The sequence below is a fragment of the Nyctereutes procyonoides genome, unplaced genomic scaffold, assembly GCF_905146905.1.
Source record: "Nyctereutes procyonoides isolate TBG_1078 unplaced genomic scaffold, NYPRO_anot_genome, whole genome shotgun sequence".
Lineage (NCBI taxonomy): Eukaryota > Metazoa > Chordata > Mammalia > Carnivora > Canidae > Nyctereutes > Nyctereutes procyonoides.
The window spans coordinates 35,071,548-35,096,083 of NW_026575048.1; the positions used below are offsets into that span (position 1 = coordinate 35,071,548).

General features: G+C 44.4%; 2 protein-coding genes across 2 annotated transcripts in view; one reads left to right on the forward strand and one right to left on the reverse strand.

The window, feature by feature from the left end:
* LOC129510713 (uncharacterized) overlaps window positions 1-13,612 on the forward strand; it is a 39,959-nt gene extending 26,347 nt beyond the window's left edge. Inside the window, exons 10-19 of the mRNA XM_055326910.1 lie at window positions 2,190-2,334; window positions 3,899-4,084; window positions 5,159-5,223; window positions 6,043-6,127; window positions 6,710-6,779; window positions 8,966-9,185; window positions 9,324-9,414; window positions 11,787-11,900; window positions 12,139-12,263; window positions 13,055-13,612. Of these exons, the coding sequence (XP_055182885.1) occupies window positions 2,190-2,334; window positions 3,899-4,084; window positions 5,159-5,223; window positions 6,043-6,127; window positions 6,710-6,779; window positions 8,966-9,185; window positions 9,324-9,414; window positions 11,787-11,900; window positions 12,139-12,263; window positions 13,055-13,200 (1,247 nt within the window). The 3' untranslated portion in view covers window positions 13,201-13,612. The remainder of the gene's footprint in view (window positions 1-2,189; window positions 2,335-3,898; window positions 4,085-5,158; window positions 5,224-6,042; window positions 6,128-6,709; window positions 6,780-8,965; window positions 9,186-9,323; window positions 9,415-11,786; window positions 11,901-12,138; window positions 12,264-13,054) is intronic.
* A 4,623-nt stretch (window positions 13,613-18,235) lies between these two features.
* Window positions 18,236-24,536, reverse strand: part of BUB1 (BUB1 mitotic checkpoint serine/threonine kinase) — a 44,810-nt gene continuing 38,509 nt past the window's right edge. Inside the window, exons 20-25 of the mRNA XM_055327683.1 lie at window positions 22,610-22,725; window positions 22,105-22,266; window positions 21,766-21,923; window positions 21,499-21,673; window positions 20,849-20,955; window positions 18,236-19,496 (exon numbers count right to left, since the gene is read on the reverse strand). Coding sequence (XP_055183658.1) covers window positions 19,301-19,496; window positions 20,849-20,955; window positions 21,499-21,673; window positions 21,766-21,923; window positions 22,105-22,266; window positions 22,610-22,725 — 914 coding nt within the window. The 3' untranslated portion in view covers window positions 18,236-19,300. The remainder of the gene's footprint in view (window positions 19,497-20,848; window positions 20,956-21,498; window positions 21,674-21,765; window positions 21,924-22,104; window positions 22,267-22,609; window positions 22,726-24,536) is intronic.

The following is a 24,536-nucleotide window of genomic DNA, read 5'->3' on the forward strand; positions in this document are numbered from 1 at the left end:
AAAACTTAATCCAGTATTAAACTGAAAAACACAAACTTACCAATATGGGAAGAAAAGGGCTGAATAGAATTAAAGAGAATATGGCAGAAGTAATGTATCTACAGCAATAGTTGGCCGATTATGGTCCATAGGCTAAATATGGCCCTACACCTGTTTTGTAAATAAAGTTTTATTGAAACACATCCATGCTCATTCATTTGTGTATTATTTATGGCTGCTTTCACGCTATAACAGCAGAACTGAGTAGTTAAAATTGAGATCATTTGACCTGCAAAGCCTAATATATTTACTATCTGGCCCTTTACAGAAAAAGTTAGCTGACTTCTGATCTTCAACATAAGAATGTCCGATGAGTATAAGTTCCTTCTTAACACAAAATTACTATTGTTTTGATTCTCTTTTTTTTTTGTTGTTGTTGTTGTTGTTCTACTGAATCTTCTGGATGAAAAGATGTGAACCCAGTGAGACTAACAGATTCCCTTTTGGTTTAGGTTGCTTAACGTATGATGTTTTAGCTGGGTTCCTGTCAGTAGGTCACCCAAATCCTACTCATGCTTGTCATGTCATTGTCTCCCTAGCCAGTGATGGTGGGGTTCATGCAGCCCAGGCCCTTGGATCCAATTATCCTGTCACCTAATTCTCCAAGTTTGCACTTCTGCCTGAGTAGGTGTTCCATGCCTTTGGCTATTAAGACATGTATGTATATTTTCTTTCTAACTCTGAAGACTCAGGAACTTGGATATCCTAAGACATCTATGTGTGTGTGTGTTTTTTTTTTAATTTATTTACTCATGAGAGACACACACACAGAGAGAGAGAGGCAGAGACAGGCAGAGTGAGAAGCAGGCTCCATGCAGGGGGCCCGATGTGGGACTCGATCCCAGGTCTCCAGGATCACACCCTGGGCTGAAGGCAGCGCTAAACCACTGAGCCACCCGGGCTGCCCCATGTGTGTTTTTTCATCTAATTTTATGGATTCATGTTCTTTTGTGTTCTTAGCACCATACAACTGTTGAGGAAAATAGCAACATGAATGTGTGACATCACTCAAGGCTGTATTTGATTCAGGCTCATCACTCGGATGAAGCCACGCTTCTGCCAGGGCTGAAGCTTATTCTTTGCCTGGACATCTGTTGATGGCAGTTCTGTGTCATCTTTCTTGCACAATCCACGCTGTACTAACTGTAGAGCCATCATTCATTGTTTGCTCCTGAAAACTGGAATGGAGCTATGTATATCTGCCAGGCCCTCTGAATGAGAAGACTTCTAGGATAAAAAAATGCCCACCCCAAACTTTGCCTGTTGTCTCAGCTAGACCCAATCTGCACTGGTGATTTCTTTCAACAGCTTTTTTAAAGTTTTCCAAACATCAACTTTGTTTCTAAGCGTCAACTTAGTTTTCAAAAAAAACTTGGAAAGAAATTGTAAGAAGAACTTTGTAGGAAGCAGTAACATCCTTTACATATCCTGATTTCATCTATGGGATGAAATTCTTTACATTGTATGGAGCAGAAAGTTCATACACAAATGGGGTTGAAAACCAACCCAGTTGAGTCATAGTCAGCATCCAGCCTGTCTGGTTGGAGAGAGGTGTGCAGGGTAGTGACCCTGGACATTTGGCAGATCTGGAGAATACTGGCTCTGTAGCCACATGGGTCCAGGCTGGTCAGAAAGAGTCTGGTGAACTTTGGCTTGGCTCTTGGGCCAACTTGTTGTGGAAGCTGTGGATTTGAGTGAATCTCTGAGGAGGGGCAGGGAGGGAGGGTGGGCAGAGAAGAGGATAGGAGATTGAGGGAAGGGGAAGGAGGTGGATTACAGCTACTTTGGAGGCTTGGTGGGGAGGCAAGAGAGGTGGAGTGGAGGCTGGAAAGGTAAGTCAGGCAGACACTGAAAGTAGGGATGGCCCATGTGAAGAGGTAGGTGGGTAGAAGGCAGGGGGTGAGGTAGCAGCATCTGTGAACTACCAAAATCACATGCTAGTGTTGGCTGCCTTGGGTTGGCTGCAGATCTGAGTGAGGACAGGTGGCTGTGCCACTTGATGGCTCCTTGGCCTTGGGCCTTCACCTTTTGAAGCTTCAGATCTTCACCTAGGAAACGCAGAAACAAGAGTCTGCCAACTTAGTGTCACCCTTTGAACCTTAGTGTCGCAGTGGCCGTGCATTTGGGATCATTTTTTTTTTCCATTGCAGACAAAATGAACTTTCTACGCTTGGCTGACCTCCTCAATATTCAGGTAGTCGCCATCAACATCAAGAGACACCCACTGGAAGACTGGATGCCTCGGGTATACCAGTCGTCTGCAAGCCTCCTGGTCCAGAGAATGGTTCGGCACAGGCAAGTGAGATAGGGTCTGTTTTTTCTCAAGTTGCTTTAAAAAGAGACGAGTTTGCAAATGCTGTTTGGACTTAATATATTTCATTACTGAAGCTATAAATCAGCCCCTTGCTTGCTGCTTTTTGTTCTGGCCATGCTATGTTTGACCTCAACCAAAAGGACAGGCTTCTTGATTATGCTTCCTTCTGCCCTATTTCCTAAGATGCTCAAGGGCCACAAACTGGATGTGTGCTCTCTGAGCCAGAGAAGCTGACTGCTCTCTGAAATCAGAAGGTTCCAGCCCCACCCAAATCATTAGGAAGTTAATTTCAGATATGGTGCTCTGACTTTGTAAAGTGCATAGTAAGAACTCATGCATTTGAATTATTGGAATGATTGTTAAGAAGGCCAATTAATTCTCTTATTCTCAAATAAGTGAACTCCAGAAAGAATCTTTCATTCTAGTTGCAGATCTTAGGTTTCATATGCGTGGCCTGAAGTGTCCCTATCATTAGTGGCTCATCCTCTTGCTGTCCTTGAATTTAATGTTTCATGGAAGAGAATGGTTGAGAAGTCCTGGAAAGTGGCTCAGCCTGTGATATTTTTTTTTAATTTTTATTTATTTTATGATAGTCACACAGAGAGAGAGAAAGAGGCAGAGACATAGGCAGAGGGAGAAGCAGGCTCCATGCACCGGGAGCCCGACGTGGGATTCGATCCGGGGTCTCCAGAATCGCGCCCTGGGCCAAAGGCAGGCGCCAAACCGCTGCGCCACCCAGGGATCCCTCAGCCTGTGATATTTGATATTTATCAAAGCTCTTTATGTAGAAGCTTCTTCCCATTAATCCCAGCCTTGAATTACTGATGTGTTTCATGTGCTGGAGGTTTGTGTGTCCACATGTGGCATCCAGGATCCTAGGTCTACAGCTTCACAGAGAACAGTAGGGTTGGAGCCTCTCCTGTCTTCCCAGTGTCGTGCCCAGGGTTCACCCGGGGTTCTCTGCAGCATGGGAGATAGCTACCTGAGCAGAGCAGCCTGCTTTTTCATTGGAAAGTTGGGGCTGAGCCCACTTCAGACTTGGTGAGGATGATGGACATGTCAGTTCCCTGAAAGGCTTGTGTGCATTAGGGGTAAACAGGTTTTCAGCAGCTTTCTTAGTTAAGGATGTTAATTTTCCAGGGACAAACGGGTGTCATGATCCCATACTAGGCCCTAAACCTTCTACTTGCCCCAGTTCTGCCTAAGCTTTCATCTGAGTCAGGGACTGTGCCCCCAGAGGGGCACCTGGAAAAACCACACCTCTATTTCCCCTGTCCTTGATCACCAGGTCTTCATTTTCTCCTTGGCCAGAAGGACTGCCCCAGTGTCAGGGGGAGGCAGGTGGATTTCAGGACCCTGGCTGTGCTGGAACCTTTATGTACTTGAGTCAGAGTGTGCTCATGTGTGTGTGCCCATGTTGGGATGGGGTTGAGAGGCATCTCAGAACCATGACATTGTCGGGAACACAGTAGCTGCTAGAAGGTTCTGACCATGCTCCTTTCACTGAAATGTGTGATGACAGAATCTCTTCTTTTTTCATGGCAGGATTTTTGTCTGGGTTTATGATGTCATCATTCTAGTAAATGCCATATTCATTGCTCTGGATGAGAAAAAACCCTTCATCTCTAACGCAGAATGGCTTTTTCTTTCTCTATATATTATTGAAATTCTCCTGAAACTGTACACATATGAGCCCAGAGCCTATTTTGGCAGGAAGCAGTTCTGGAACTGGTGAGCATGTGTGTTCTGGGGAGTGGAGGGGGGCTTAGAGTCCATGGGCAAAGGGGGGGGTCTCTGTCCATTTGGGGAATATTGTTATAGTTTCTTCAAGCTCTAGCTGCCTAGTTTTGGGGCATCTGATAATGAAATCTTGAGGGTGTAGGAACATCTGGTTCAGACAAAGCTGTTATTTATGATGTCAGTTTCAACTGACTCTAGCTAAAATTAGAATCACAGATCACAGCATCCTGGTTTTGGAAAGGATATTGAACATCATATCCAAGAAGTTCCTTCCATAGCTCCCTTGGCCCACTCCCTAGTCTTTTTATCAGAGAACTTGGCACGTAGGCCTGGACAACGAGATTGTTAACAAGCTCTTTCCTACATGAGATGTGTCACCTGTGGCCTCTTTCTTCTACAGACTGTGTACCTCCTGGTCTTGAACCATCACCCATGTGCTGCAGACCATCTCAAATGTCACTGCATGTTAGAAATGGCAGGACACAAAGATACAAGGCACACACACACATGCCTGTCTTAAGTAGCGCACAGCTTGGCAGGGTTGGATCTCTGCGATCACTGCATTTGGTGCCAGGAAACTCACTAGCATGCACATGTGGCCAAAGGGGAACTAGCTAGTCTTGTCCAGTGCTTTGGCACCATTGTCGTTTGGTACTATTGTTAGGCAGAAGAGTAACAATATGTTGGATTTCCCCTTTAGTTACAAAGTTACCATGCACTTATTAAAATTAATACCTAGAAAGATTATACTGTGTATTCTGAAAATGTGCCAAAATATTCTTGCAAGCATATAGCTATTTTGGAAGACAAAGTGATAAGAATTGGCTGATTACTACACATACCCTTGGGTGGTTCATTAGAGCCACTAGTGAGTGATCACTGGATCATTCAAATGTAGCATTTCTTGCTTCGTCTCTGTTCTTCAAAAATTATGGAAATCAGTTTCTTGGCTGGATCATTGCTTTGCCTAAGATACTGGATTCAAAGTTTTCTTGGGATCAGTGGCATCCTGAACTTCTAGGCTTTTCCCTTGATCTTTCACCAACTTTGCTTCTGCACCATTAGGTTTGATACGCTGATCATCATCGCGGCCCTGGTGGCCACTGTGGCCAACGCCACCATTCAGTCAGGTCAGTACCATGGACCCTGGGCCTCACCACCTCCTGGGATCTTGCATTCCATCCATAGTCTTTGTGGAACTTCCACTGGGTGGCAGTAAGGAAGACATTGGAGATGGGGCAGGGGGTACCCAAGGGAATTAATAGAAGTGTTTCATGTTCTGGAGAGAGATGGTAGCTTAGTGTTTAGCTGTATGTTAGAGATTATATTTGTATGCATCCATCACACCAGATCCTGCCCTGGTCACCTCCTCTCCAGACCTGCCCGCAGTCTCATGGCTTAACCTCCATGCCTCTGACCCTCAGCCCATCTCGGCCCCCTATCCAGGGTCCAGCTGGAGCTGGAATTCTGCATAGTTCCTTGCCCTCTGCCCTATTGTGTCTACTCCTCCTCTGGCTGCACCCGCACATCCCACCCCACCATGCACAATCCTTTTGTAGACAGCAGAAGGTGTTATTTAGAGATGGTGCAGCTTCATAACACAACTCTCTGAAAGGAGTATTGGGAAAGGAAGGGCTTGAAGAAATGTGTTCTGTAGAACCTGATGCACAGTCATTTCTTAGATATGGCCTGAAGCCTACACCTGCTCTCATGATTCTCTAGCTCTCAGGGGAGGAGGGAATGCCTGGAGTGGCTTGGCTTTGCTAGGCGAGTGAGTGATTCAAGGTGGCACTTGCTTCCTCACAGCTCAGAGCCACTGTCCTGCTCTGGAAGTGAAGCCGCGTCTCTCCCCTGAACCCACAGAGTCTCAGACCTCATTGATTACATGGGACAAGCCAGAGGCACTCACAAAATGGAATGTTAAACGACTGTGGTTTCTGTCCTAGCAGGAAATTATAACAGTCAGCAGATACTGGATATTGTCTTGATATTGAGGATACTCCGGCTCCTAAGGATCATTGTCAGTATTCAGAGGTAAAGAGGGAGTCATGTGCACCCGAGTGGTTCCCACAGTGGGCCCTGCTGGAAATCGCTCCTGCCTCAGAATGATAAACACCCCCCATTACGAGCCTGGAATGGAACTTGTATGGAGGACCCAGCCCCCTCTCAGCATGTCAGGGCAGGCAGGGGAGCCTTCGAAGATGGCAAAGAGCACTCAAACGTCAGCTTCCTGAGGGCAGGGGTTCTATCGATCATTTTCATCCCTGTGGCCCCTTCCCTCAACCATGCAGGCTCTACAGTGGCTGCATAACAGTGGCTGTGGAGGCAGCTAATGCTAACCTGAATATGCCAACCATTGTCTTTTGAAATTCTTCCAACAACCTTTGAGAGGGGGGCTTTTCTTAGCCTTTATTTACAGGTGATTACAACAAAGCTCAGGGAGGTTAAATAATTCCCCCAGTGGTGCACAGCTAAAAAGGCAAATTCCTGACAGTTTCTAAACAGATCCAGTACTGGGGGGAAGAGATATTAAATGAAACCTGCTAGCGTGGTGTCAGCTTTACTTTCTGGCTTCCCCTTTTGCCGCCTTGTGCTAGAAACTTTGTTTTATCCTAGATTCCGGCTTATCGTGACCACCTTAATTAACATTGGCCCCACGATACTGACGTTTGGTGGACTTGTCTTGGTAAGTGGCTTGTTCTTGTGGCTGTTCTATGTGAAATAAGCAGTATGATGTTCGTTCTTGGCAACTCTCCGTAAGCCTTATTTTAAGCAAGGAAAAGAAAGGGAGATTAAGTAAATGAGACTCACTGATTTTGTGTAATCCTTTTTAGAAATATCCAGTGTCTGGAAACACTGGGCATATACCAGCTAAGGTACACCGGCTACTGTGAGAGACACCAGAACTGCAGTGGGTTAACTCGGCCATGATTTCTGTGTCACCCACAGCCTGGGTAGGTCAGCATGACTAGCAGATGCTTCTCAGGGGTGCAGGCTCCTTCCGGCTCATGGCTGCCTGTCCCTCCCCCACCCCCCAACCTCAGATCCTTCTTTGTTCTGCTTGTGGCTAAAGCCCACCTGCTCCTCACATCCCCAGTGGTGAGAACAGCCACCCAGGGATGCATGGGGGCTGTCGCCTCCTGCTTAGGAGAAGTTCCACACTGTGAATGAAGGTGGTCACTCTGCCACAGGGTACTCACTTTGCTTTCCTGTTCTCATGGTAAGAAATTCTATTAGTACAGAAGAACAAAGGGCAGACTCTAGGTCACCCATTTCCATTCCCCATATGTGTCTTTCCTGGAGACAGCCATTATTAAAGTTTTCCTGTTCCTCTTCCTCAATATCTCCGTGTACACAAGTATATCCCATAATTGTGTGTATGTATCTAGTTTATTGTTCGGTCAGATAGAATAATCCACACGAAATGCTGCACGATTTTGAGGACACATGCATCGTGTAGGCTCTGCTATGATTAAAAGTGTCCCACTGAGGGAAGACTCTGGAACACATCCAACTAGCCCCTCTACTGACAGACCACTAGGGGGTGTCACTTTCTTGCCACCACAGCTGATGTAGTGAGGTCCTTGCACCTGCATCTTAGTGCCTCTGTTCCAACTGGATGCATTCCCAGGCAGCAAGGCTGGGTCAAAAGGTAAATGTGTTCAAACTTTGGTCGGCCAGTGGCTCCGTCCAGAGTCATGCTTCCTGTGTAGTCCAGACGACAGCATGTCACAGCCTGTGCCTCTGCACCCCTCACAGCCGGGGCTTATGAGTCATTGCACGTCTTCCAGTCCGATGGGACAGAATGGTGCTGTGTGGCTCTGACATGCACTTCTGTCCTGTTTCACAGGCCTGAGTGTCTTCTCCATGTTCTTTTGGCCACTTAGCGCTTATTTTTTCGGTAGACAGTGTGTTCATATCCTTGGTCCATTCTGTTAACTTAAAAATATGATTTGCAGGAGTGTTTTGCCAATTCAGGAAATAGGCTGTCGGTAAGTTGTTTCTAGCATAATTACTTTTCCTTCTCTGTCACTTGTTTTTTGAGTTTTTATTTTTTTCCTTCACCTAAAGGATTTTTGTTGTCTATTTTGGGAGCTGTATAATCTTTTAAATTAATTATATAGTCGTCTTTGCTAATCTTTTATTTCATAGATTATTGTATAATCTTTTATCTTTTTTAGTCATGCTCAGTGGGGACTTCTTCTACTCAATTTATTTTTTTTACATTGGACCCTATGGTACCTTTGAAATTCATCTTATAAAAAATGGGATTAAGATACAGCCTTATTATTTTTTTCCTAGCGGGCCATCTATTGTTTTGGTTTTTTAGATTATTTATTTATTTATTCATGAGAGGCACAGAGAGAAGCAGAGACACAGGCAGAGGGAGAAGCAAGCTCTCTGTGGGGAGCCCAATGTGGGACTCCATCCCAGGAACCTGGGATCACAACCCAAGCTGAAGGCAGACGCTCAATCACTGAGCCACCCAGGCATCCCCCAGCTGTTGTTTCTTGAGGATTTAGCCCACTAACTTGCCCAGCAGCTTTGTTTTGGGCTGTAGAAGCCCACTGGAGAGGCGGTGCTGTGGTCCAGCTGGCTGGGTCCTGTGTCTCCTCCGTGGACAGTTCGGGCTTCTCCAGCAGAGAAGAGCCAATTGGTCCACCCTTCCCCACCCTGACATGCTTGAAACTCGGCTGGGGCGGGCAGCCACTCCGGAATCAGAGTGTGGCACTTCCTGCCAGGTCCACCTGCGTCCATGTCCGCGATTCTCCCGCCCCTCCTGCTGGCTTCTCGCCGCCAGCTGCAGCAAGGATGCGCCCTTGCACGGCTGCAGCTCGATGCGCCCTTGCTGACCTGTGCTGCCCCTCCCAGGTGGTCTACTACGTCTTTGCTATCATTGGGATGGAAGCATTCCAAGGCAAAGTCCGGTTCTTCGACCCGAATTTCACCACTCCCGAAGCTCAGGTGTGTGGGAACCCAGCCTTGACCGGCTCCGCATTCGCCCGAGACCACTATTGCAAGAACAACTTCAACGACCTCGCCTCCTCGTTCATCGTGCTGATGGAGCTCACGGTGGTGAACCAGTGGCACGATATCCTTTCTGTGAGGGGACGGACTCCCAGGGCCTGCCTGCTCCCTGGGTTTGGGGGGGAGGGCACCGAAAGGAACTTCCAGGAGCATCCTGGTCACCTGCCCAGTTCCTTGAAGCTTTGATTCCTTAGCTTTGCACTCCTCGCAGGTGGCTTCGCTCTGGTGACTCACCAGGCGGCAAAGCTGTACTTCATCAGCTTCCACATTGTGGTCGTCATTCTCATTGTTAAGTGAGTTTACTCCTGCCCCGTTGGCGATTCCAGATCTTCATCCCTTGTTCTGGCCACCTAGTGTGCACCATGCGAAGGCACCGCAAGGGAGGAGTGTCACTTGCGTTCCTATTTGTGTTCATCGCTGTCTGCCGGTGCCGTGCACATCTATAGCTCATGCATATCTCATAGTTTTATAAGTTGTTTGGGTCAGAAGGACCCCAGGGTCCTGGCCAGTCTCCCTCCCCTTCCTCACCCAGACCAAATCCCTTTAGAGCATCCCTGTGAATACGGTTCACCCTCTGCTTAAATCCATGCATCTACTAGCTTCTTAGAGCCTCAGAGGTTGTTCCCTAGTTGTCCATCTCTGGTACCTCTCTGTCCTTGCACAGGTAGAAGGCACTGGTACAGTCCTTTCATTGGTTCTAGGTCTGTCCTGGTCCCTCTTTCAGGAGAGAACTCAGTCACTGAAAGCTGCTGTGACATCCCATTACTCTAGAGGGCTTCTGTTCCAGCTTAAGAGTCTCTGATTCTAGCTCCTTGGTTCCTCCATGGGACCTGAACCTGAGTCCTCATGATCACTAGAATTGTCTTCTAGAGAGGTTTTCTGGTTGTCATACCCCTCTCACAGCCTGGGGTCTGCAGTTCTTGGGGTGACAGCCCAGCACCCGGTGCCTTCCTTATTACATCAGGCCTGCTTTGGCCAGCCACCACCTACTGACTTTGGCTCAAGAATGACTCAAGAATACTGGCCGAGGGGCACCTGGGTGGCTCTGATGGTGAAGTATCTGCCTTTCACTCAGGTCATGATCCTGGGGTCCTGGCATCAAGCCCTACATCAGGCTCCCTGTTTGGTGGGGATCCTGTTTCTGCCTCTCCTTCTGTATGCCACTCCCCTTGCTTATGCTCCCTCTCGCTCCCTCTCTCTCTCTCTCATAAATCAATCAATCAAATCTTTTTTAAAAAATATTTTATTTATTCATGAGAGGTACAGAGAGAGAGAGAGAGAGAGGCAGAGACACAGGCAGAGGAAGAAGCAGGCTCCATGCAGGGAGCCCAATGCAGGACTCGATCCTGGGTCCCCAGAATCATGCCCCAGGCTGAAGACGGTGCCAAACTGCTGAGCCACCCAGGGATCCCAATCAATCAAATCTTAAAAAAAAAAAAAAAAAAACTGGCCAAGGGAGGAGAGGGGAAGAAACCCCACTGGTAGCTCTGATCAGGCTTGCTTGTCCTTACACAGCCTGAATAGAATATGTAGTGGGAACACGAGAGAAACGCCTCTCTGGGTGGCTCTCACAGAGGTTGCCGGAGTGCTGGGACCAGCAGAGGCAGGGCTTCTCTCCTCTCAAATCGTGTGCCATGGTGGGAGCCCTGGGCTCCATCATCCCCGTAGGTCAAAAACGGCGGAGGGTCTGAGGTTCTTGCCTGCTTGCAAGCCAGCAGCTTCGTCTGCAAGCACATGCCCCATATACACACCGTATATACACCGACAGAAGCCACGGCCCCCTGGGTCAGAGACAAAGTTTATTAGTTGTGGCGGAAGCGGCCACAGAGCAACACACCGTGTCAGCTCCCTGAACCTTCGTCCCCACTGGAGAAGGAGGAGGAGGGAACCCCACAAGGAGGAAGGTGAACTTATTATAGGGTTGCTGGGGACCTGCCTCTCCTCCCTTCTGCAGAGAGAGAGAAAAAGAGGGATTTTAGTTTCACCTGGAATATAAGCAGATCCCCAGGGAGGGCAAGGTGAACTTTGTATCTTTACTATCCAGGACTGTCTCTGAGGGGAAGCATCTTGGAGCTTTCCAGCTTACTGGAATGTCTCGTGGATGAACCTTCCTAAATCAGCTCTCAGTGCCTTTGCTCAGACAACCCAGGCTGCACCTTGAGATATTCAGGGAGAACTGTCTACCGACAATTGTTGGGCTTAAGCCCCTGTCCATCCCAGAAATAAGCTAGATTTTCTTTTTTTTTAAGATTTTATTTTGTTTATTCATGAAAGAGAGGCAGAGAGAGAGAGGGGCAGAGACACAGGCAGAGGGAGAAGCAGGCTCCCTGCGGGGAGCCCGATGCGGGACTCGATCCCAGATCCCAGGATCACGACCTGAACCAAAGGCAGACACTCAACCGCTGAGCCACCCAGGCGCCGCTATAAGCTATGTTTTCTTTTTAATATTCACTGGTTAAATAGGTTGTAAAAGAAAAATGTTTTTTCTCCAAATGAATGAAAGTTGTATCCAGTCCTTGAGAGACACCGTCGTTTCTCTCTTATGCGTTGCATTGTCTTTGCAGCAATAGGCTGCCTTCCTGTTCAGGCTCAGACACTCTTTAGAACTGGGATTCCTTGTTGCCTAGACCACAGCCTGCACCCTCTACCTCTCACTCTTTCTCAGTATTTTCATAGCGTTCATCTTGGAGGCATTTTTTGTGGCATACTCCTTAGAAAAAAGTGAAGTCGAAACTGCTATCGAGAAGAAGATTCAAGAGCTTGGAGTGGGAGTTCAAGAGTGAGTAGTGTGTTCCCCTCGATATCACTTACAGACTTTGGGAAGCGGACTGGCCACGTCCACTCACTCAGGGCCCCATGGCATCCAGCATGGTCCTATGTGCCAGTTCTCAGGGACCCTCACTGGGCAGGGGAGAGCCCCGGATGTGGCTGGACAGTGACCCGGGGCTATGGCTGGGAGGACATGTGAGGGACTCAGTGAGGGACTTGACCCTGTTCATGTCTCTTCTTCCTTGAAGAGAAGAAATGCAGGATGGGAAGCTCATTGATAACATGGATGCCAAAGACAGTGGCTTCAGTGGGGATGATGGAGACAACAAAAGGAAGGCCTTGAAAGGATTGTACTTCAGAATTGCATCTAAAAGTAAGTTTTAACCCAGTGCAAAACTTCTTCCAATCCATGCTCTCCTCACTGCAGCCAGCGAGATGTTTCCAGAATGCAAATCTGACCTTCAGTAGCTTCAGGATAAAGACAAGCCCTCCTTTCATGGTTTCTGCAGCCCTTATGCCTGATTTCTCTCTTTCTCAATCTCCCTTCCTTCCCACCATGACCTGCCATGCTGGGTGGATGCCATTTGTCATTAAGTGACAGTTTGGTCACCATTTGTCTTCCTTGTAGACTCCATGTGTGCTGGGCCATGTCTTCTTGCCTTCTGTGGTGTCCCCAGGGCTTCACTATGTGCCTAGGGCACAGGAGCCCCTAACAACTATGTGTTTAACTACTTTATTCTCAATGAACCAGTGGTTGGCTGAATAACCCAGAGCAACCTGACTGTCACTTTGGGCTTTGGCCAGGGTGCCTACAGTAAACTCAGGATGAGGAGCATGGCATAGATTGCAGGGACAGTGGCATGAGCAGGACACCCTTCCCAGGTGTCACCCTCCTCAATCCTCCAGGGAGGACCTTTTTTTTTTTCTTGGTTTTCTTGAGCCTTGCTTGGCCCCAGAGCTCAGTGGTATCTGCACCAGCAGAGATGAGTGATTATTTCCTGATTTTTTCATCCTTTCTTTCAAAGACAATCTGGGTAGCTGTGCTGAGAGCATTGTCTTTGACTTAGGGGCCATCCTTCCAGAAAGCCTCCCCCTGCCTGGGCTGGATGCTCCCCTCTGACCCCAACACATTTGAGTTCCACATGCCTTTCTCCTTCCTCCTAGAGTATAGGACTGTGGACGCCCTGCTGCAGCAGATGTTCGAGTCCGAAATCACTCCAGAGGATGAAGGCCCTTCCTTGGATGAGATTCTGAACTTGTCACCCAGTGACATATATCCCAAGAATCCCAGTCTTGGAAACAGTGCATGATTCTGGACTGGAAGGGTCCACACCTGGAAACCAAGCCAAGCTAGCATCACCTCTTGCATATGCTGTCTAGAGATGGCTTTCCCCACTGGGTTGTCTCTGTGGCCTGACCAGCCTGGGCTTCAGCCCCGTCTGCCCTGCGAGGTCAGCTGAAAGGTGTGCAGAGGCTGCCTCTGTGTGACCTGCCGGGGGTGGTTCTGAGGTCTGTTCAGAGCAGTAAGGAGGAGATCTATGAAGAGATCATGAGGAGCACTTATCGTACGCCTGTACGTATGTGTGTGAGGTCTTTTCAGTGCATATATGAAAGCTTTTCATTTATTTTTATATGATATTTTGCTATTCTGTTAAATCCTGTGCTACATGTTATGTGAATGACTTTTGAATATTTAAATATAGTAAAGGAATATATCTAGTATAGCAGCTCTGAGATGCAGTGTTTATTCAAAAATGAAGAAAAACATGAATGTGAAAATAAAATTCTGTCACAATTGCTTCTTTTTCAGAGGAAGGCTCTCAAAGCTTCTTTAATTAAATTACAATTATAGCAAGATTTTGAGTAGGTCACTCTCCAAGGTCACTTTCCCTAGCTGGAAATCTCCCAATGCAGCCACATGCTCCTTCTCAGAAATTAAAATCATTTTATTAACACAATTTTTAATTGTGGTAAATACTCAAAAAGTCCCCACCATAACCAATTCTAAGCATATAGTTCAGTAGTTTAATGTATATTCATATTGTGCGACAGCTCTCCAGAACTTTTGTCATCCCAGATGCAACTGTGAGCAGTCAGTGGTGACTCCCTAGTCCTTCTCCCCCCTGGCTCCCCCAGGCCTGGCAGCCACCACTCTACCTTCCATCTCTGTGAATCTGACTACTGTACCTCACAATTACATTTTAAGCAAGATGTCAGGGTATCACTCCTCATTCTTCTGTACCTTGTCACGGGCCCCACTCTAAGGCACAGGTCCATGACCCGAAGTCTCTGAGCTCCGTGAGACCTGAGTCATGTGTTCTGTCAGGGTGACAACTGAAGCTAGCTTGGGAGGGCCATCTCCCCACTGAGGCCCCCTTCCCAATGGTGATGCTGAGTTTGTTGTTTGTCCTGGAAACACACCAATCCATTTACAGTCATGTCTGTCATGCATATGAATATATGATGTACCCTCGACCGACACGGGGTGGAGGCAGTAGGGTTGCTGACCCCAGAGGAGTCATAGATCTGCATAGAACTTTTTGATACCCTCCCCCAAAAACTTTACTAACAGCCTACTATTGACCAAAAAACTAGTAACATAAACAGCTGGTTAACACATAGTTTACATATAACGTGTTTATATATTATATTCTTACAATCAAGTAAGCTAAAGAAAATGTTAAGAAAACCATAAGGAAAAGAAAATACATTTATTATAATACTGTTATAAAAAAATATAAGTGGACCTGCTTATGAGTTCAAATTTATGTTTAAGGGTCAACTGTAATTGCATTTTTCATCCTAAATGGGATGTCATGACATTTTTCTACACGTTGTTCAAGAACTTTTTTCACTTAGCAATACTTTTCATATTGAGATACATATGTGTACATTGGTGTATACACACACACACACACACACACACAAAGTGCTGCCAAGGATTCCATATCATCAGTGCTCCGTGGTTTATCGAAAACTTTACTTATTCATGGGCCTGTATGTCATTCCACCTGTCGGACATTAAACATTACAGAGTAAACCTGGTCATGTAATTTACTTCATGTGTGAACCGCTGGCTGGAAGAGACTGGATCCCATGACCACTGCCTGGCAGCAGCCCCCGTGGCCACCAGGGGGCCCCAACCACCCCCTTCACCACCAACAGTCTAAGATAAAGGGGAACCACAGGAGTTGGGGCAGCCCGCCCCTTTCTGCAGGTCTTTCTTTACCCCTGCATTTTAGCACATGGTCTCCCAGCAGGAATCAGGCATGTGATTCCTGTCTCCCCCCAGGGGGATGGGGCCACATGATTGTGTCAGCCCCTTCCGAAGCTGGGAGCCCAGCAGGAGTCTGCACCTCACTGGTCCTGCCCTTGGGAGCAGTCTCTCCCTCTTCTCCACTTCCTGACTGAGAATGGCAACAACCAGAACATCCTGGAAGCCGCCTGTGGAGGGTGGCAGAGTCAGTGCCGGCACGGCATCCCCTGTCCCCTGACTGTAACAGGAGACTGAAATCACTTGTCTTCTCCAAGCTACTGTGGGAGGGGGTGGTTCTCTCTTACAGCACCCTAGTCTGCTTATGACCTAATCAGTCCAGAAATGGGTTTGTCTGAAACATTTCAGAATGGAACCAAGAGAGATGGATTGACTCAGGGAGGAGGGAAATGGAGGACTCCTAGGATCAATGGCAGAGAAAGGTGTGGAGGATAGTAGCTTGCAGGTGTGCTTATAGACTGTGCCAAGTGCCCAGCTAATTAGGGGCCACCTCTTCTGATAGGCAGGAGTTATGCTTGTAGTTCCTTAGCCTGAGGAAAAATAATTTTAGAATCACTGCCTTCAACCACAGATGTGATCCAGAGGGAAAAGGCACTGAAAGGAGGAGTCTCTAAATCTCCTAAGTGACCAGATTGGTTCTTAGCTAGAACTTAGAATGTGGAGCGGGGGCCAAGAATGAAGAGAGGCAATGCCTTAACCGAAGATAGATATTAAATCTGAACCTACACTGAGTCTCGACAATGTCTGAGCACTTAGCAGGACCTGCACCCCTGCTCAGCTTTGCAGGAAACACGGATGGGTAAGATCCACCTCTATCCTCAGGGAAACTTCAGTCTCCTTACTGGAGTGAGCCGCATTTCCTCCCTCCAAGTGCTGACTTCTCACGCGTCCGTTCCAGTGGTCCTTTAGATAGAGCTTTTTCCTTGTGCAGATAAACATATTTGTGTGTGTGTGCAATGCAGACAGCTCATGGATAATTAAATACAGATGATTGCTATAGTTTGTAGCAGGTAATGGACACACACACAAAAGACTATTTGGCTGAAGTGCTTAAAGTAACTCACTTTGTTCGGATGGAGCCTTTCTCCCTGGAGACAAGGCTGTTGCTAGGAAATGAGTGTGTGAGGTTTATTTAAGTAAAGCCCTTGGCATAGAGCAGACACCAGATGGGCCACAGCAGTGCTGGGACGACACCGTGGTCAGACTGAGGTTGTTGGTGTGAATAACATGGAGGATATTTGGAGTGTGATGGAACTTGAAGATCCAGCAATAGCAAACAGGCTGATGGGAACAAAGGACATGTCAACAGGGGCCAGACACCAAGTGTCCTCCCCGCCTAAGCTTGGCACCCACAGCTGCCTTTCATGGATGGGCACATTTCACTCTTAGTTAAATAAACAGCACCCTTATCTTCCTTTGTCTTGCTTTCCTCTCAAAACAGTCATTGTCAAAAGGGGAAAAAAAACCCAAAACCCCCACAATCTTGGCTTTATCAGTGCTTGATTATTTTGACACTCTAAGAGTCAATTTAATGTTAGTTTTTCTGATGAGGTCTATCCCTGGGTCATTTTCAGCTTCCTTCCAAATTGAGTATGTGTGTAATCAGTTATGCAGATTATATTCTTTATGTTCAAAATAAAACATATTTTAGAATCCCATCCTATTAATTTATCCTGCAGGCACATTTGCACATGCACTCACTTTTTTGTAGCAATAAAACTGTGAAACCAGTTGTCTCTAAATAGATGATTGGTTAAATAAACTATGGTACATTCACATACGGGAATGGCTTACAGATGGGCCAATGCAGATGGAAACATGGGCAAGAAAACTGTGAAAGTGTCATAATTCACATTTGTAAGAAGAAATGGATGAGTACTTCTTCAACACGATTAAAAATGTCTCCTTCAGGGATCCCTGGGTGGCGCAGTGGTTTGGCGCCTGCCTTTGGCCCAGGGCGCGATCCTGGAGACCCGGGATCGAATCCCACATCGGGCTTCCGGTGCATGGAGCCTGCTTCTCCCTCTGCCTGTGTCTCTGCCTCTCTCTCTCTCTCTCTGTGACTATCATAAATAAATAAAAAAATTAAAAAAAAAAAAATGTCTCCTTCAGGCCGGCCTCATGAGCATACCAGATACACGTGAGAAGAGCCTCCACTAAAGCAGGAGGCAGGGAGGCCCAGTGCCACTACTGCATAGCCCTCTTCTCATGGTCCTAGGCAACAGCCAGCGAGTAAAAAATGCTATTTTCAGTAATTGAAAAGTCACCAGTGAAAAATTGGGAAAGACGTACACAGGATTTTCACAGTGAAGATTACCTACTGGGAAACTTCAAAAAAATCATCTGAAAAGCTTTTTTTTTTTTTTTAATAGAAATCAACAGGCTTCATATATTCAAACTACCAGCTAGAGAAAACAGAAGAAAATTAGATTTGACTGACTTAAGCAACCAAAAGTTTAGTTCTAAGTATTTAAATCAGTACTAGTATCAAAAAATAGAAAAAATAAGAGGAACTTTATTTCTCAATTGAGAATAGCATTTTGAGACACAAAAGCCAAAAAAGGCCATTTAAAACTTTACAAAATCTGTGTATAAAACAAAAATTTAAAACATTTATGGACACAGAGATCTTGAGTTAGGAGACAGATGACAAACTGGACAAATATTTGTACCTCACAAACAAAGGGCTCCTTCAAATTAACCTGGAAAAGAACAATGCAAATGAAAAGGAGGTAAAGAATAAAGAGTTCACAGAAAAAGGAGAACACACATAGCTCTTGAATTTGGCCTAATTTCAGAAGAGAATGGAAATGAAGACAGTAAGGAGATGCCATTTTCTCAAGTCAGAGCAGCAAGTGCCAAGAGCCTGATCCATCCTATTAGTGGATGTGTGGGGAACAGACTGATATATGCTGGCACAGCCCCTATGGGAGGTTTTTTGCAGATGCTCACCTAACATTTTAAATGGGCTCAGCAGTTTAAGCCAGCAGTTTCTAGGAACTTACAGATACATCATATAATGAAATATTACAGTCATTAACGGAAATGAGACCATCCTATATGTAAATACACGTTACATTTTAAAAACTGTTAATTATGCTAGTTGTATGAAAAATATACAGAAATATGCAAGAATCATTTTTGGAAAGATCAAAAAAAAATAGTCATGGGCACCAGGTAGCTGGGAGTGAGGGAAGGAGGAGGAAGCAGTTCACTCTGTGCTCTTGATTTGGGTGTTACCTCCAATTTCTTTTCATAATGCTAAGGAGAGGAGGGAGGGATGGAGAAATGAAGTTCAGTTCAGGGAATAGGATCCTTCCAGCTTTAAAAGTCAATTGATGCTAAGTTGGCTGCTATTATCTTAGAGGTACTTAATGATTTATACAGCTTATAAAACTGTTTTCGAAGTGGAAGATATTCCTTTGAATGGTACTTTTTAAAAATAAAAAAGCTTAAGATTTACACCTGTAATATTTCCCAGGGACAGCACTGAAGAATGCTACAATAAAGAACAGACAAATTTTGGGGCACCTGGGTGGCTCAGTCGGTAAGTGTCTGACTCTTGATCTCAGCTCAGGTCATGATCTCAGGGTCCTGGGATTGAGCCCTATATGGGGCTGGCTCCCTGCTCAGTTGAGAGTCTGCTTAAGGATTCTTTCTCTCTCCCTTTGCACCTCACCCCCTGCTTTATCTCTCAAATAAATAAGTAAATCTTAAAAAAGAAAAAAAGAACAGGCAAATTTTATCCATAAGAACTTGAAGTCCTTTGAATATCTTTGAAGAATTTTTTATTGTATACAAATACAAACCCTCAACTTAGAAAAAAGCTGTCTAGCTCCTTTTTTGGCTTAAAGTGAACAGGTCAGTATTAAAAATGATTTTAGAGAATGTTCAAATCCAGATTATTCTCATGAATGCCTGCATCTCAAGAGGTGCCCCATCAGCCTACTGGGTACCTTACCGGGTTGTAGACTTTGTTGAAATATTTGAAACAATTAAATTATTATATTTGAAACATATATTTTATGGACTTTATTAAGAAACATTTAACATATAAACAATGAATGTGGAAAACAACAAGGGTCAGAGTGCACAGGCCAGCATTTACAAAGTGATTTTTAGGGAATATCCGTATTTTATTTTCTAGAACGCTTATATTCTAAGAGCAGTACAATCAGCCTATTACGTAGGGTCTTAATCTTGCTTGAATAGTGTTGTTGAAATGTTTTCTTCAGATTTTGCTTTAACAAATCTAAAGATGGAAGATTATGACAATCTGGTATGTTCAACATGATGTGAAAAAATTCACTCCACATGTCCAGATGAGGAAGCCTGGAGAGACAATGCATAAATACAAAGTAAAATGTAGTATTTAACACGTAGGGCAAACTCACTCTGGCCTCTGGCTTCTACGTGCTTGGATAGCTGAAAAGAACTTCACCTAAACACAATTTAATGCACCTAGAATTGGAATGTTGAATCTATTATAAATAAGAGAAATTAAAGACCCAATTGAATGTCTTATATACACCTTACTCCAAAAAACTGATTTAAGTAGTCTTAGATTAGTAACAGGTCTTCAGTGGAAAAACTTTCTCTTTTATTCTTAAGAAAATCAATCTGCTTTTGGCTACATTTATATACCACACTGCCAGAATCTGACAATCTGGCTGAGTAGTTCTGATGGGCTTAAATATATACAGATGGGCCGGGACCGGGTAGATAAGCTGGACTACCCAGTCTAGATAGAGCTCAGATTCGGAGTTCCAACTACCATAACCATTAAAATTAACTGTAAAATCCCTATGGCATGGAAAGAAGGCAGTGGGGGAAAAAAGCAGAACACAACTAAATTTGTGTTTCAGACAGGAAATTCAGCCCATTACTATCAGGCCTGCTGAGGGTTGAGACTATTCTCTATACTGGTGGTCAGAGACAGAAGCCTTCTGACTAACTCTCTGGTCCTTTGATTATGAGCAAGAGAAGGAATAAAGCATTTGCTAAATTTGATGACTCATTATATAGAATAAATCATAGCTGTTCTAAGTTTTCCTTCCGGGCCTGAATCGAATCTTATTTAGATACTGACACTACATTTTGTAAAATTACTGCCAACTGCTTTTTCTTTTCCTTTTGTCAGGGTAGGTGGATGTGTATGTGAGGGCTGGGAAGTCTCCGCTTAAATTTCTTCAAGATACAAACATGTAAAACTCCATTTGGCTTTTTGGAGACTAAATTTGAATATACTCTTCTACATATGTTTTCATACCTCAAAAAAAGTTAAAGTATAAGTGATATAATGAACATACATGTACCAAATACTCAAACATTACCAAGAGCTTATTCAAGTAACACTGTATTAAGAGAGCCATCCATGTTGACAGGAAGAGTTCTAGTCTAGTTGTTAATTTTCACTATTATTTTACAGATGAGAGACATTTGAGTGTGTAGAGGATGCCCACTCCTCAGCCAGTTTTCACTGGTTCTATGAGGCATCGGCTGCCCCACTCTCTAGAAACAGCAGTTGTAGAGCTATGTAACTTGCCCAGCATCCAGGACTATGTGGCTTTGCCTCACGTCCCAAGGCAAGACTTTCCCAGGCAGTGGCAGAGATCCATTTCCACCAGACGGAACCCAATATTCTGTTTATGCTCTTTCACTGCAGTACCAATGCAAATACTTACCTCCTAAAAAGCCCTTCAGGCTTCCAGACTCCTCCTTCATTTTTCACTTTCATGTAAGTGCCAAAAAGCATGCAGTACACTGTTGCAGCAACTCCAAAGTAATCAATCTATAAGGAAAATTTAGGTATATATGACTAAAATAGTAATTTACACATCAGTAGATTAAAATGTCTAACTTATGCAGCAAGTTATATAGTCACAGGATTTTACTTTTAAACAATTTGGGAAGACATTTGTTCAACGTCCCACTGATACCCTGGTGAATGCTGTCTAGGCTTTGCTGGAGGCTTCCTAGCCACCGCCTCTGGCTGGTCCCTTGGAAAGCTGTCCTCCCTGAGCTACCGTGTCCTTCTCAAGTCCCTTGTTTTGTTACCCAGGGGCAAACACAGCGCCCCAGCTCCTCTTCCACATGGGCAGCTTAGAAGTCCTCCCACCTGCCTCCCCGGGGCTCTGGTGGTTGGCCTTCACCTGTGCTCTGAAGCCTCTAGCTGCAGGGTGTGCCCATAACTAAAAATGACACTTGAACTGGTCTTAAATCCAAGGACAGAAGATGACTAGACCAGCTCAAACTAATTAGATCCCCAAAATCATTTCTGAAATATAGTAAGTATAAAGAAACGATTTGTAAACCTCTCCCTTTAGTTCCGTACCTGGTAGTTCCATGGTTTGTTACTGAGCATCTCAATACACTGAAAACCAGATGTTTCACACTTTCCTGTAAATGTAGTTCCTTTGGGAAAAAGTTTCATATCTATACTCTGACCCAGATCAATCAGTGCCAAGCCAGCAGATATATCATCATCTTCACCATCCTGTTCCAAAAATCTGTATCAAACACAAATAAGGGCAATATGAGCACAAAGCATAAAAGGCTGCTGGGGATGTGGCAAAAACTGTGTTAAAAGTGCAACACTTGCCTGCTCCCAAGTATGAAATTGTCTGGCTTAATGTCTCCATGAATAATTTCACAGTCATGCACTTGTTCAATCATGCAGAGCATCCTGATCGCAAAGGAGAGGACTAGAGCTTGAGGCATCACTTTTTCTGGGGTGTTTTTATAGAGGTTAATAGCATTCTAGAAACAACATAGAGTGGAATCTTAAATTGGTTGCAAATGATTGATGAAATTCCAAGTCAAGAGCTTTGCTCCCATCTTCCACTTCAATAGAAGCTCCAACTACAAAAGATACATGCAAGGCACAAGGCAAAAATGTACTTCAAACTCATGTTGTCCTCATGATAATGAATATACTTACTAGCAACGTGCCATAGCTGTAGAGATCTCCTACTAACACACTGCCATTCTGGAATAAGTGGGCAGAATAGAATTTGATGAACATGTGTCGCATGCTTGGCTTTAATCTCTCCATCAGCTGGGTCCCAATGTAGAACTCCCAGGGGTTGGCGGGCTTCTGGACCTGCAAATCAGATGTGTGACATTCACATCTGGCCTCACATTCTGGAAAATGATAGCCAGAAAAGCAACTTCGACTCCAACAAAGGATGTGGGGTAGAAAGTGATGACAAGTTATGGACTGTTGCTGAAGAATAGGACTTGCTCTGAGAGCACTTCTGTGGCAAGGCCATTCTAAATACTTGCCACATAGTTTTGGTTTCTTAATTGTGAACCAGAAAAAAAAAAAATTGTGAACCAGAGACCTAAATGAAATTACCATTGTCTAGAAAAAGAAAATGAGGCCAATAAAATCAAGTTCTAAAATTCAGTTCTATACTACACAAAGAATTGCTCAGATTATTTACCTTTAAAACAAATTTCTGTTTATTTTTGGTATCATTCACCTCTCCATGGGTAACTTCATAGACTTGGGCAAAGGCCCCTTCTCCAAGAAGGTGATCGACATAGACCAGCAAGGAACCTTAGAAGACAGATGCGTCAAAATGAAAAAAAAAAAGGGCTCAGAACATTATTTTTGGTAAATTTTGTATTTATAGAATTTTCTTGGGTGCTTGATTGCTTTCATAAATACAAATGGATATAACTCCCTCAGGAAATGTTTTTCCTGTCTTAAAGGAAAGTTAAACACCTGCCACAAAACAGCTCCCTTTTTTAAATGATGTGCCAGGCAAATAGAAGCAGCACTGCTGGGTGCCAGGCCAGCCACTTAATGGCAGGAACGGGGCAGACATGCTCTCTTCATCAATATTTTCATATTAAAGGGATAATGCCTTGGCAAGACCATTGTAATGTTAGAAAGAACATACAAAGATCTTTTGTAAAGTCCTAAACAAAGATCTACCATATGCCTTTGAAGAACACAAGTGTTTTACACCTGGATAAAAAGGGTAAAGTATATTTGCACTAATATTTCTAATAGAATAATTACAATTTTGTATTGAAGTAAAAATTTTATTTTAGAATAGTTTTCAATTGGGATCCCTGGGTGGCGCAGCGGTTTAGCGCCTGCCTTTGGCCCAGGGTGCGATCCTGGAGACCCGGGATCGAATCCCACGTTGGGCTCCCGGTGCATGGAGCCTGCTTCTCCCTCTGCCTATGTCTCTGCCTCTCTCTCTCTCTCTCTCTGTGTGACTATCATAAATAAATAAAAATTAAAAAAAAAAGTTAAAAAAAAATAGTTTTCAATTTACAGAAAAGTTGCCTCTACTGTTACCAGTTTCCTCTACTGTTAGCATTTAATAACCATGGTACTTTTGTCTCAAATACAGAACCCACATTGGTAGGCTACTAAATCCACTCTTTATGTGGATTTCACTAGTTTTTACCTAATGTTTCAGGACAAATCTGTCAAGTCTCCTTAGCCTCCTCCACTAGGTTGGAACAGTTTCAAACCTTTTGTTTTATGAGACCATGACAGTTCCAAGGAGTACTAGTCAGATAGAATTGTAGAATGTCCTTCAAATTGGATTTGTCTTGCTATTTTTAATAACAATGGGGTTATTGGTTTGGGGAGAAAGACCACTGAGATAAAGTTGTTAATAGATTTTCAAAGTAATTTTTAAAAATCCACATGTTCAAAATCAAGTATAAAAAAGTAGACTTCTGGTTTCTAATCTGGCATGTTAAGGAGCTTGGAAGTCATCACTCTACTTCCACAATAAAACAACCACCACCACCAAACTGAAAATCAGCAAGTCTTCATAGATCCATTAAAGAACTGAAGTCATAGGGCAAATTGCTGTCCCCGAAACTGGGGAGACAGATTGGTGGATACAGAGAATAACAGCTTGCCAGAAAAGAAGCCCAGGAACAGAAATCACCACTGGAGCCAGTACCAGGAGGATTATAACACTACAAATGCCTCAGATCTTATTTAAGAACAAGTCTTGAGGGAAACCCAAAGTCAACAAGGGAGTCAGAAATAAGGACATGAATGGAAACTTTAGCCTCTACATTAGCAACAAATAGCAAACACAGCTTAATCTTAAGTCAGATAAATCCTACAGTAGAGGCCTATTTTATCTCAGTTCCTTTTACTCAATAGATCAATTTTTTCTAACAAAAATTATAAGGTATACTAAAAGACAAAAAAAAAACAGTTTGAAGACATAGAGCAAATATCAGAGCAAGACACTGATATAACAAAGGTTTTGGAATTATAAAACCAGGAGTTTTTAAAATTATGATTAATATGCTAAGAATTATAATGGAGAAAAGGATAATATGCAAGAACAGATGGGAAATGTAAGCAGACAAACAGAAACTCTGAGA